This window comes from Saprolegnia diclina (assembly GCF_000281045.1).
Source record: "Saprolegnia diclina VS20 unplaced genomic scaffold supercont1.37, whole genome shotgun sequence".
Classification (NCBI taxonomy): Eukaryota; Oomycota; class Saprolegniomycetes; order Saprolegniales; family Saprolegniaceae; genus Saprolegnia; species Saprolegnia diclina.
The window spans coordinates 341,269-352,142 of record NW_008246104.1 but is presented as its reverse complement, the minus strand read 5'-3'; the positions used below and the strand labels follow the sequence as shown (position 1 = coordinate 352,142).

The 10,874-nt window shown below is 61.2% G+C and overlaps 3 protein-coding genes across 3 annotated transcripts in view; 1 reads left to right on the top strand and 2 right to left on the bottom strand.

Moving 5' to 3' along the window:
* The window catches only part of SDRG_10802 (hypothetical protein), a gene marked incomplete at its 5' end in the record, with an annotated part of 10,598 nt that extends 2,296 nt beyond the window's left edge, over window positions 1-8,302 (bottom strand). Inside the window, 12 exons of the mRNA XM_008616814.1 lie at window positions 22-33; window positions 83-405; window positions 449-662; window positions 709-1,208; window positions 1,252-2,141; window positions 2,191-2,526; window positions 2,573-2,674; window positions 2,720-6,732; window positions 6,783-7,894; window positions 7,938-8,032; window positions 8,079-8,137; window positions 8,180-8,302. Of these exons, the coding sequence (XP_008615036.1) occupies window positions 22-33; window positions 83-405; window positions 449-662; window positions 709-1,208; window positions 1,252-2,141; window positions 2,191-2,526; window positions 2,573-2,674; window positions 2,720-6,732; window positions 6,783-7,894; window positions 7,938-8,032; window positions 8,079-8,137; window positions 8,180-8,302 (7,779 nt within the window). The remainder of the gene's footprint in view (window positions 1-21; window positions 34-82; window positions 406-448; window positions 663-708; window positions 1,209-1,251; window positions 2,142-2,190; window positions 2,527-2,572; window positions 2,675-2,719; window positions 6,733-6,782; window positions 7,895-7,937; window positions 8,033-8,078; window positions 8,138-8,179) is intronic.
* Window positions 8,303-8,462: 160 nt separating this feature from the next.
* Window positions 8,463-9,881, top strand: SDRG_10801 (hypothetical protein; the record flags this gene model as incomplete). The annotated part of the gene is made up of 5 exons (XM_008616813.1): window positions 8,463-8,900; window positions 8,944-9,042; window positions 9,099-9,492; window positions 9,539-9,640; window positions 9,682-9,881. The coding sequence occupies 5 exons, from the start codon at window positions 8,463-8,465 to the stop codon at window positions 9,879-9,881; spliced, it is 1,233 nt and encodes a 410-aa protein (XP_008615035.1).
* On the bottom strand, window positions 9,822-10,768 carry SDRG_10800 (hypothetical protein). Its single transcript, XM_008616812.1, has 3 exons — window positions 10,557-10,768; window positions 10,423-10,507; window positions 9,822-10,372 (listed from the first exon to the last, which is right to left on the bottom strand). The coding sequence occupies exons 1-3, from the start codon at window positions 10,589-10,591 to the stop codon at window positions 9,902-9,904; spliced, it is 591 nt and encodes a 196-aa protein (XP_008615034.1). The 5' UTR covers window positions 10,592-10,768; the 3' UTR covers window positions 9,822-9,901.
* Between the last annotated feature and the right edge of the window lie 106 nt (window positions 10,769-10,874).

Below are 10,874 nucleotides of genomic sequence, written 5' to 3'. Positions count from 1 at the left end.
GGAGGTATAGTCGGCAAGTACCCACGGAAACACCTATCCGACACGCATCTATCCATCCTTGGATGTCGAATGGATATGCTACCGGGTACTGCGTGAGGTCGTTGAAGCTTCGGCCGGCCATCGCATTGAGCTCGATAAGGTACTCGAAATTGGACATGGCGCCGCGGAGCCACTGCTTGGTCAAGCTTTGGCGCAGTCGCTTCATCGAGCCGAGCGGGCCTTGGCGCAGCACGTGCGCCCAGTAAATACTGTTGTGGATCGGCATGCCAAAGAGCGCGTGGAAGACGTCGTCGCGGTCACTGCGGGCGTCAAACGTGCAGAAAAACGTCCCGCCGTTCGTGTCGACAAACTCGAGTCCGGTCGGTCGCAGCTGGTACTTCATGCGGTAAAACTGCTTGATCTCGCCTACGCCAGTGAGTGGCGATGCAAACAGGCTTGATGTTGGCACCGTAGGGAAGCCGCCACTTGCGCAGCGTTGCATTCGATGACTTGGTCTTGTCGCATACGATGCGCAGCGCATTCGCCTTGGCTTTGAGCACGTCGGTGAGGTCCACGAGCACTTGGAGGTGTGTCTTGCGCTTCGAGACAGGCTCAGACCCGTCAATGGCCGAGTAGCCCTCGATAAAGTAGAGCGCTTCACGGCAAAACACAAGCACGCCCAACTAGACAAGTCCCGTCGCTACACCAAATGAGATTTGGTTGACGTACGGCTTTGCCCATGCCGCAGAGGTACCCGGCGTTGCAGCAGCGCAATGGCACTTGATCGTGTCGGTGCAAGTAGCGCAAAATGCTTCCATACATGTTGCGGTCGACGGCCAGTGTCTCGGGCGCCGAGGCCCTCGGCGACAACACGCTGATTTCGTCCAAGTCGACGCTCATGACAGACGCTGTAGATGGTCTGTCGCATTCGTCCTCGTCGTCCGAGCCGTCCGAGGTGACGTCCGGCAAAGGCTTTTCGTCCTTCTCGTCGTCACGCTCGTCGTCGTCATGGACGTCATTGGTGCTTGGTTTGCGCAAGACAGACGTTTGCATCGCCTCTGAGTCGGCCATGTCAAACAGTGTGCTCGGTAGCCTATTCTCGCTGCCGCTCAACGTACTTTGCACGTCCTCGAGTACGCCCGGTGAGATGCCGAGCGCTGAGTCGGGCGTGAAGAAGCGCTGGACGATGGCCTCGGCTACCAAGCGAGGCGTGGCGTCGGCACCCAACTCTATCACTCGCATCCAGCAAAGTCATAGATGGGGCGAGCCTACCGTGAAGATGGTCGCGCGTCTGCTGGTATTTGCAAGAGACCTCCTTGAACGACACGCGACAAGAACTTTCGGACGACTTGTACTGGAGCTGCCGGTAGACTTCGACCATGTCGTGAAACTCGAGGCTTGGGTGGGTCACAACAGGCGCCATCTTGGTGCTGACCTCGTTCGCATCGTCCATGACTGCGCGATCACGTGGCTTGAGGCGGCGGCGCATGCGACAAGGGCCTTCGGTTCCGTCCAGCGTCATGGGACCCATCCACGACGCTTGGTACACGGACGACGACGACACTACGAGCGATGTCGCGCTGCCTTCGACGTTGGCCCAGAGGGACCGTGGTGCAACGTGCTGCCACTGCGTCGCCGCTTCACGCATGCTTTCTTCGACTTGGTGCATCTGCTGGTCGTTTGTCGCGACGAGCAGTCGCGACGCCGCCATCAAGCTCGGCTCTGGCACTGCGGCGCCCACTGAAGGCGACGGCGATGGCAGCGTCGGCTCGATCGGAATGTGAATGGCGACTTCGACTTTCGTTGCCGAGCTCTTGCGCACGGCCAAAATGTTTTCCAGCACGTCCACAAAGAGATCAAACATCGGGTCGGTCCGCGCCGGGAGCACGTCGTTGAGAATCGGGTACTGCGCCGTGACCCATGCCGCAAAGGTGGGCCACGCAGGTGACGTTGGCGCGTCAATGGCCAGCAATTGGTCCATGCCCCGGACGTACAAGTTGAGGCCCTCCTTTTTGGCGCTCGACGTCGACATGGATGGAAGCAAAGTCGACTTGGGCTCGACGACCAGCAAGTCTTGCACAAGCATCGGTCGCTGGGTAATGAGGAATTGCCACAGCTGGACGGCTACCCATGTCACCGCCTCCTTGTCATCGAGCAGCATGCTATGACAGCATCGTCTACACCCACGGACGTCAACAAGAGAGGACGCACCGGAAGAGGGCTGTGGCAAGACACATGGCAAACGACTTGTCCGTCTCGGGGCCGACGACGAGCTCCTTTTGGTGCCCATGCAAGCTCAGCTGCCGCATGTGCAGCCGGAATCCAGTCGAAACCGCGTCATTCGCGCTTGGCGCTGCTCCGTACACGAGGACGCAGGACCCTTTGGTTTGCTGCAGCAAGAGCTCCTTGTGGGTCACGAGGTGCTCGAGGAGACGGCAGTGGTCGTCGCCATAGTCGTGCGCCGTGTAGATGCCTTGTAAGATAAAGCCTTGGGTCGCAAAGACCAGCAGCGAGTAAAAGTATTGTTGGACTTCAGCGCCCAAGATCCTAATCCCAACAATAGCACCTACGCTTGCATCGATCATATCGGTACGGGGTTTTCTCTGGTGCGTTGCAGAGCTCGAGGGCTTGAAAAAGGAATGTTGTGACACTCAGTGTCAACGCCGGAGTCCACGCGGCTGGCTTCGTCACATATCTACGTCCATCGGTATCAAGAAGCGCCAGGTCAGCACGCGTATACCCTTTTTTGGGACCTTTGGCGTCCGAGACGGCGAGCCGCAGGAGGCCCAGACACAAGCCGCAGAGGTTTTTCATGGCCACGATCGAACAGTGCGCCGTGAGCATTTCCGTGTGGTTGACAATGCGCAGTAGCATGTTGAGCCAGTCGGCCAGCCCCGTCTCCGCGTCGCGCCATCGCCAGAGCGTAAAGAGCATGTGGTCGCCCCAGTCGTCGCGTTCGAGGAGCGCTTTGCGCAAAAAGGTCTCGAGACACACGGCCGCCATGTGGGAGATGGTCTCGGCCGGCATCAGCACATCGGTCAGCCGTCCGATGCAGTCGATGACGACCGAGAGAAAGAGATTGCTCGACCGGCACAGCGCTTGAAAGACGAGCGAGTCGGCGTCGAGACGCGCCGTGAGCCACGACACACTTTCAAGCGTCGTGAGCTCGGACGCGTCGTCCGCTTGGTTTTTCGACCAGAGAAACCCGAGTAGGTCCCAGACAGCATCCACGCACACACGGTCCATGGCCACTGGCGTGTAGCGCGATGGCTCTGGAAAGGCGTCACCCATAGCTGCTGCATCGCACTGAACGCGGGGCAATGGAATGAGAGCGACAAAGGCCAGGAGCGGCAGGAGAGCAGAGGCGTGGCCGCGGTGGAGAGCAATGCCTTGCCGTAAACGCCGCGCGAGGTGCGCATTCACGAGCAAGTGGGCGCCAAACGCCGGCTGCGCTTGGGCGAGCGTCATGAGCACGCGCTGCGCCAAGAGTGCATCCGGCGACATGCCGCTGGGCGTCGACGGCGCCAAAAGCAGAATTTCCATGAGCACCACTTCGAACCCATCAGGTGAAAAGACGAGGGGCTTGTCGATGGCGCCACCGAGGTACCATTGCGGAAGGACACTGGCTTTCATCTTCTTGTCGGACGCGAGACGAAACACCACCGCGTCAACGAGCGTCCGTCCAAGGACGGAACCCGGTCCGTCGAGCTCGGCCAGAATGTGGCGCAAGAGACAGCGCCGCAGCGCACCGCCGTTTGGATCGGCGAGCGTCATGAGCAGTCGGTCGGACACAGCAATCGCGTCGTCAATGTGCGCTTCCATGACCAAGAAGGCGCGAAAGAGACATAACACGGCCTCGATTAGCGACGGCGCCTCGGCGCTCTGCGGCGTGCGCGTGAGTGCGCCGAGATACCCGAGAAGCCATTGCACAAAGCTGCAGTGACGGAGTTGTCTTGCGTTGAAGAGCGCGTTGGGGTTGACCGGGTGCAAGAGATACGAGACGAGACGGAGCAAGAGGTGCTGGAGCAAGCTTGAGAGACACCCCCGCAAGAGTGGGTTCAGGACCAACTGGGTCATAGCATGGGCGTTGACGACGACGGGGAACGGAAATTTGTCGGCCCGTGCCGTGAACGCAGCGTCCATGCACGCCACATCGAGTTTGAGGGACCCAGAGATCGCGGTTTTGCACAATGTCTGGAGGGCGCGGTCGTCGAGAAGCGCGCTGTGCGCCTGCGCAAAGGCGGCGAGCCAGTGGTGGCCGTGTGTTTCCAGAAAGGCCGCGAGCAATGACGCCGACGCCTTGAGGCATCGTACCAGAACGCGCAGCGCTGTCTCCATCTCGTCCGTGGTGGTGATTTTGGCAAACCACGGAAGGAGCACCGCGTGCAGACCACCGAGGCTCGGTAGTCGCCGCGGTAGATCCAGCGGCAGCACGCTCTCCGGCAAGACGTCAATGCACGGCGACGCGTACAACACGAGGTCGTCGGGCCACTTGAAGCTCGACACGAGCTGGAGAACCTCGCGCCCCAGCGTCGAGAGCTTGCAGTTGGCCTCGAGGAACGCTCGAAAACCGAGCTCGATGGGTGCGACCTCGTCGTCGTCGCCCACCTTGTCGTGGGTTGGCAGTGCCCATTCGCGCTGGGTCGAGGCAAGGCACTTGAGCAACCCGAGGCGCTTGGCGGCCCGACTCACGTCCACGCGGCGACCCGAGAGACGATGCAGCAAGTGGCACATCACCGCCTCTGTCCAATCGTACAACGCTCCGTACGCCGTTGAGTTGCCCGTGAAGCGATGGCCAAAACTCGGGCCTTGGAGAAACATGACCGTCGCGCCAATCGGCGGCAAGACGTCCGCGAGCAGCCACAGTGGGCCGAGACAGAGGTCGTGCCCAGCGGTCGCGCTCGGACACTGCGGGTCGTGCCCCAACGTCACGCGGAGTGCGGAGGGCGCGAGCGATGCGGGGTAGTGCAGTTTCTTGGACGTCACCTCGGCGCCGTCAATGTACAAGGTCACGAGCGAGCTGCCGACGACCGATTTGCGGTGTGTCAACACGATATGGTGCCAACTCCCGAGGAAGAGGCCCATTTCGACGTTCTTGAAGACCACTGACGCCTTTTTCGTCGACGACGCCGCGTCGATGCGGAGGCTGCCGTCAAAGTAGATGCGAGTGTAGCAGAGCGGCTGGTCGGTGGCGTACAGCGACAAAAGTGGCGCGATCGGGCGCGGCGACGCGACTTGCGCCAGCGCGCGCTGCCACATGTTCCAATCGGCGTCCGTCTCGGCGCGTGCGTGGATAGCCCCCGCACCACCCCGAGGTACGATGCCAAACGCCAGTGGGTCGTCCAAGTTGTCTGTGACGACGTCAACCACGTCGAGTGTCACAGCGTCGGTTGCGCCGGCGACGGCCGCGTCTTTGTTGGCATATAACGTCAACGTTGAGCCGACAAGGACGGCGTATTGGGGTCCGCAGTCGTCAAACTCGAGCACGCCTTCGCAGAGCGCGAGCGACGTGGTGACGTTCTTTGCGACGACGGATGTTGTCGGCGGCGTAAATTGCAGCCAGCACGCGACCGAGTAGCCCGACGTCGTCGGCCACACCTTGTCGGACGCCACGTGCGTCAAGGCTTTGGGTCCAAACCGCGTGTGCGGGACAGTCGGCGCTTTGACGAGCTCGTACAGAAAGGCCAAGCCTAGAGACGGCGGCAGCGCATGGACGACCCGCAAGCAGTCGCGCAGTTGCGGCAGCGGCATCGCGTCGTGGGCAATGCAGCGCAAAAGAGGCACGTACAGAGCCGGGTCGGGCGACGCGACCACGAGCGGCAATAGCCAGCGGAAGAGACCTGCCGCGACGAGCTGCGCTTTCTCGGGCGATCGCAGTCGTTGCAGAACGCTCGTATACCACGTGTGAATCCACTCGGCGGGCGACGACACCGCTCCGAGAAGATGGCAGAGCACGGAGACGGCCGCCGCATGGTGCACGTGGACTTCCGCCTCGCGTATCTCGAATGCCAGGCCCAACACGAGCTCCAAGAGCGCAGCCCCATCCGCGTCAAGCCAGCGCACGAGATGCGTCGCCAGCATAGTGTACAAGTCGTTGGCGAACGTGTAGTCGCAGAGGTCGGGTGTGCGCCAGAGCAAGGTGAGGATGTTGAGGAGCTCGTTTCGGAGGCGTGTTTCGTCGCATGGCAGTGTCGAGAGTAGCGCCAGGAGCGCTTCAATGCCTCGTACGCGACACACATAGAGACGCTGAACGCGCTCGTGGGCTGTCAAGAGACACTGCAAAAGCGCGACGGCCGGTGCCAAGCGCGTCATATCGGTGCTGTACGTTTGGCACAAGCCCAAGACACGCACCACATCCCCTATGACATTGTCGTCCGTATCGATCTCGGCCAGCGTGCAAGGGATCGATATTAGCGCCATCGACGTCTCTGTGTCGAGAATGAGGGCGTTCAAAAGCTTCTCCAAGTGCGTCGGCGCGTCGGTCGGTCGCCAACGCGCTGCTGCGGCCGCATTGCGCACGAAGAGAGCCGCGCCGAGGCCCGCCCACGCTTGCAGCACATGGCGCACCGGTGCGAGTGCTTCGGGTGAGCGGTTGGCTGTGGCGGCTACCATGGCGACGAGTCCACGATCGACGAGTCCAAACTCGACCAGCGACGCTCGCAGCGGATGCTCGGTCGGTGCCGCATCAAGGAGGCGACGCAAGGTGCCGCACGCGCGCACCGCAAAGCTGTGGTCGCTGATCGTCTCGAGCTCCTACGCCATTCAAATGAGCTCTCCATCTTGGAAGATGGACAAAACACGACCTGTGTCGAAGCGTCCATGCACAAGGCGCACAGCACCGAGATGCTGTCACGGACAAGACCAAAGTCAGCAACGACGCCGACAGCTTCGACAGCAAGTAGAACGCTCGGCTGGGCCGCCCACGCGACTTGCGGCAGCTTGGAGACGAGCGACGCCAGCACGTGCTGACGGGGCTCGAGACGTGTGTAGGTCGCCACGTCGCCCGTGTACACGCACGTCAGCAGCGCAAAGAGCCCGACGCGCTGCTCGTCGTCAAGCTTTTCAACAACGTGGTCTTTCAAGGCGACGATGGCGGCTTCGTTGCGGACGCTCTCGGGACCGTCGCCAAGGGGCAAGAGCATGCGGTAGAGCGCCTCGGCGCTCTCCTTGGCGCAACGGTACACGCTCCAGAGCACGTCATAGCCGCGCGCCGCATGGAAATCTTGGACGAGAATGAGCGCGTGCTTGGCGCTTGCGACAACGAGGCGAATGAGCGCGCTCAGGCCCACGGCCGCGTCGTGGTTGGCGAGCGTAAAGGTATGTTCGGGCGCCCGTACCTCCTCGACCGCGTCCGGTGCTGTTGTTTGCACGAGCCCGAGCGCGCGGCTCACGGCCAAGTGGGTATCGAGAGGCGGCGCGTCGGCCTCGAGCGCGAGTGAGTGCAGCGTCGAGATCGCTGTCGCAGCGTTCGCCGATGTCACGGCGGTGGCGTACGTAAGCTGGCGCATGGTCGCAAGGCTCCGCTCAATCGCGCGCGAGTCGTGGAGGTACCACACCGCGCCGGCGTTGAGTGTGGCGGCGTCAATTGCGTTGCTGATCGAGGATCGGAGTCCGTAGCACGACGGGGTGTAAATCTCGGCAACGAGGCGAAGCAGGTTCCCGAGCTCGCAGCGGTAGCTCTCCATGACCCGCGGGTTGCCGCAGAGCGCGAGGAGGCATGCGCCGAGCGTCGTGATGCAGGTCTCTACCTGTGGATCCATTGGGCTTTCTGAGGCACCGAGCGTCTGGACGTGCTCGACGACAAAGAAGAGCCGGAGGCGGTCGAGTGTCTCGACCACGAGTGCGGGGAAGGTCGACTGGTCGCAGAACGCTGTGCCGGCATCGCTTGCAAAGTACTGTTGGATGCACCCGTCGCCTACGCATCTCTTCCTGTAGATGTTGGGACGATGGCGTCGTACCGGCCATCTCGAGGATAGCCTTGGTCGCTGTCTGGACAGACGTGGCCAGCTTGGCGACGTCTGCGCTCGTCCCATCACGCTTCATTGCCGCGATCCTAGATACGCAACATATGGCAAGCCCATAAAGAGCAGAGCGTGTACATGAGCTTGCAGGCCATCGCAATGTCCTTCATGCGTGGCGTCATCTTGGTGAGCCGCGCCTAGCCTCGCATGAGCGCCGGGCCATCGCGCAGGAAGCGTACATCGACAGCGACGACGACCGGCGGGGGCGTGGGCGCAGGTGGCGGCGTCGTCGCGGGCTTCCCATCATGGGCCTCGGTCGGCTTGCGCAGGCCGCCGAAGAGCTTGTTGAGCTGCTTCTTCATCGGCCGCGACTGCGGAAGCTCAAAAAGATCCAAATGGATTGCATTAAATTACAATACAATAAAATACCATCTTTAGTGGAGTTGATACGCACCATCGCATTAAATTGGGCGTATTTTTATTCTGCCCAGCGCGGATTGGCCATAATCAGCAGTAATCCGGATGCGACGTGGCCTGACGCTGGCGGCGATCCGCCACCGCGTCTTCCTCTGGCGCCGGGCCCTGGGCTGTGAGCGCGCCTTCGTCGTCGTCTTCCTCGGCGCTCTGGCGCTGCTAGCGCTCACGAGCGTCGTCACAGCGCCCATCCGCTATGCGCGCAGCGTGTACAGGGCCGACGAGCTGCCCGCGCTTCTGGCGACCGTCGTCGACGACGTCGGCCAAGCGCCGACGCTGCGCTTCCGCATCTTGCAGCTGACCGACATGCACTACACGGGTCGCCAGCACTACCCATGCCGCAACCCGCCGCACAAGGTCGTCGAGCGGCACTTGCCATGCACCGAGAGCAGGATGACCGAGTTCATTAGCTACCTCCTTGACACGGTCGAGCCCGACTTTGTAGTCTTTAGCGGCGACTTGATCGAGTCGGTCGAAGTGCCCCACGTACGTCCTTGCATCTTCTTAGCCTATTCCATCATGCGTGTAGACGGCAGCCGAGGTTGTCGACGCGCTTCACGCCGCCACAAGCGAGGTCGTCAAGCGCAACCTGCCATGGTCCATGGTGTTTGGCAACCACGACGAAGGCGTACCGTGCCTCTGGACGCTACAATCCAAGAGCTAATGATGCACTATTGCGACTAGGCGACCATGGCGCGCCGAGAGATGCTGGGCCATCTCGAAGACCTGCCGTTCGGGTACATTGCCATGGGGCCCGAGGGCATCGGCGGCGTCGGCAACTACGCACTCCGCGTCCAGGCGCCGCAGGACGGCCCGTGGTATGCTCGCAAGTCGATCAAGTCGCTCCTGCGCATGTACTTTCTTGACTCGGTCCAAGGCCTCTTTACGCCGTCGCAGCTCGAGTTTGTGACCGAGCTCTCGGCCACCACGTACCACGAGCACGTGCCCGCGCTCATGTTCTTCCACCACCCGTTGCACGAGTTCAAACAGTACGTGGACGGCGACGGCCAGGGCCAGCGGCTCGAGAAGGTGTCGCACGGCGACCACAACAGCGGCATGTTTGACGCCCTCTCGCAGAGTCTGTCCACAGCGCCCACCTTGCTGTGCTCATCCACAATGGCTAGTGGGCGATGTCAAGGGCGTCTTTGTGGGTCATGACCACTTTAACGACTATTGCTTCTACAACGCGCCACTGCACTTGTGCTACGGCGGTGGTGTCGGCTACGGTAGGCCACAGCCAAGACGCGACCTCAACGCTACACTGTAGGCGCGGCGTACGGCTTCGAGTACACGCCACGTCGGGCGCGTGTGATCGAGTGGACGTGGGAGAAGGACGCGGAGCGCATTGCCACGTGGCTGCACGAAGACCCGACTATGGGCGGGACCGTCTCCGACAAGTACCAAGTGTTTGAGAGGAAGCATACGCGTCAGAAGCTGCGCGCGCACGATGATATCATTCTCGTATAAGAAGAGACAATATAGAAGTGCTACGGCGCGGCTGCGAGCGCATCCAGTTGGGCTTGGATCGCATCGAGCTGGACGAGGAACGCATGGAGCTCGGTATGGTCCATTTCCATGTCCCATGCGACGCCGTTGCTCTCTTGCATGTGGAAGAGCGCGCTCGGCGTTGCCATGCCTTTGGACGCCGAGTCGGCCATGGTCACATGCAGCCGCCACTGTGCCTCGATCAGCGTCGGGGCATGGTGCGAGCTCGCTTCAATCAGCGTTGCTTCGTACGCTGCTTGCTCATGGGACCAAACGTTGGCAAGGACGTCGCTTGTTGTCGAGGCAATCGAGAGGCGCTGCAGCTCTTGCGCAAACACAGACGGGGCCAGCCGACGCCGTCCCGCGGCTTGGAAGAGCGACTGCAACAGGGCCAAGAATGCGCCGACTTGATCGTGCGTCATGCCGCCAATCTCAGCGAGCTGGTGCTCTTCGTCCTTGGTGAAGGCTGTGGCCTAATGCAGCAGATACGGTGTGAAGTCGCTTGTGACGAGAAGGTCCGTACGGCAGGAGCGCGGAGGAGGCGCTGTGCGAGCAGCGGCAGCTTCTCCAAGGAGAAGGCGCTCAGTAAGGGGAGGGCTTCGACCGAGCTACACATACATCACCTTGGCTGATGTCGCGGGGCTGAGGTGATCGTACCGGGCGTCAAGGCTCACCAAGGTCGCGCTGCTCATGGTCCGCGATCTTTTTATCGTTTCCGTGGCCTGATTTGATGCACTGTTTTCAACAGGATATTCATTGATAGAGGTTATTCCGACCAGCCAAGGAGTGCTGCGATCTTGCCCTTGCCATCAACGTGTCATGATCAACCATGGGTATGCAACGACGCTCTAGTGCCAATGCCGACATGCTGGTCTTCGTACGCTATGGCTAGAGACGCAAACCTTCCAGTCTTGCATCTCATCGAAAACCACCAAGTTGCTGCGAAATCTCTGACAAGGCCACCGAGCTAGCGCT

Bases quoted from the DNA above. Each gene is read 5' to 3' on its own strand.
- SDRG_10800 (XM_008616812.1), bottom strand. From the start codon at position 10,591: ATGAGCAGCGCGACCTTGGTGAGCCTTGACGCCCG. The intron at 10,508-10,556 runs GTACGATCACCT...ATGTATGTGTAG, and splicing joins TTGGTGAGCCTTGACGCCCG to CTCGGTCGAAGCCCTCCCCT. The intron at 10,373-10,422 runs GTACGGACCTTC...CTGCTGCATTAG, and splicing joins GCCTCCTCCGCGCTCCTGCC to GCCACAGCCTTCACCAAGGA.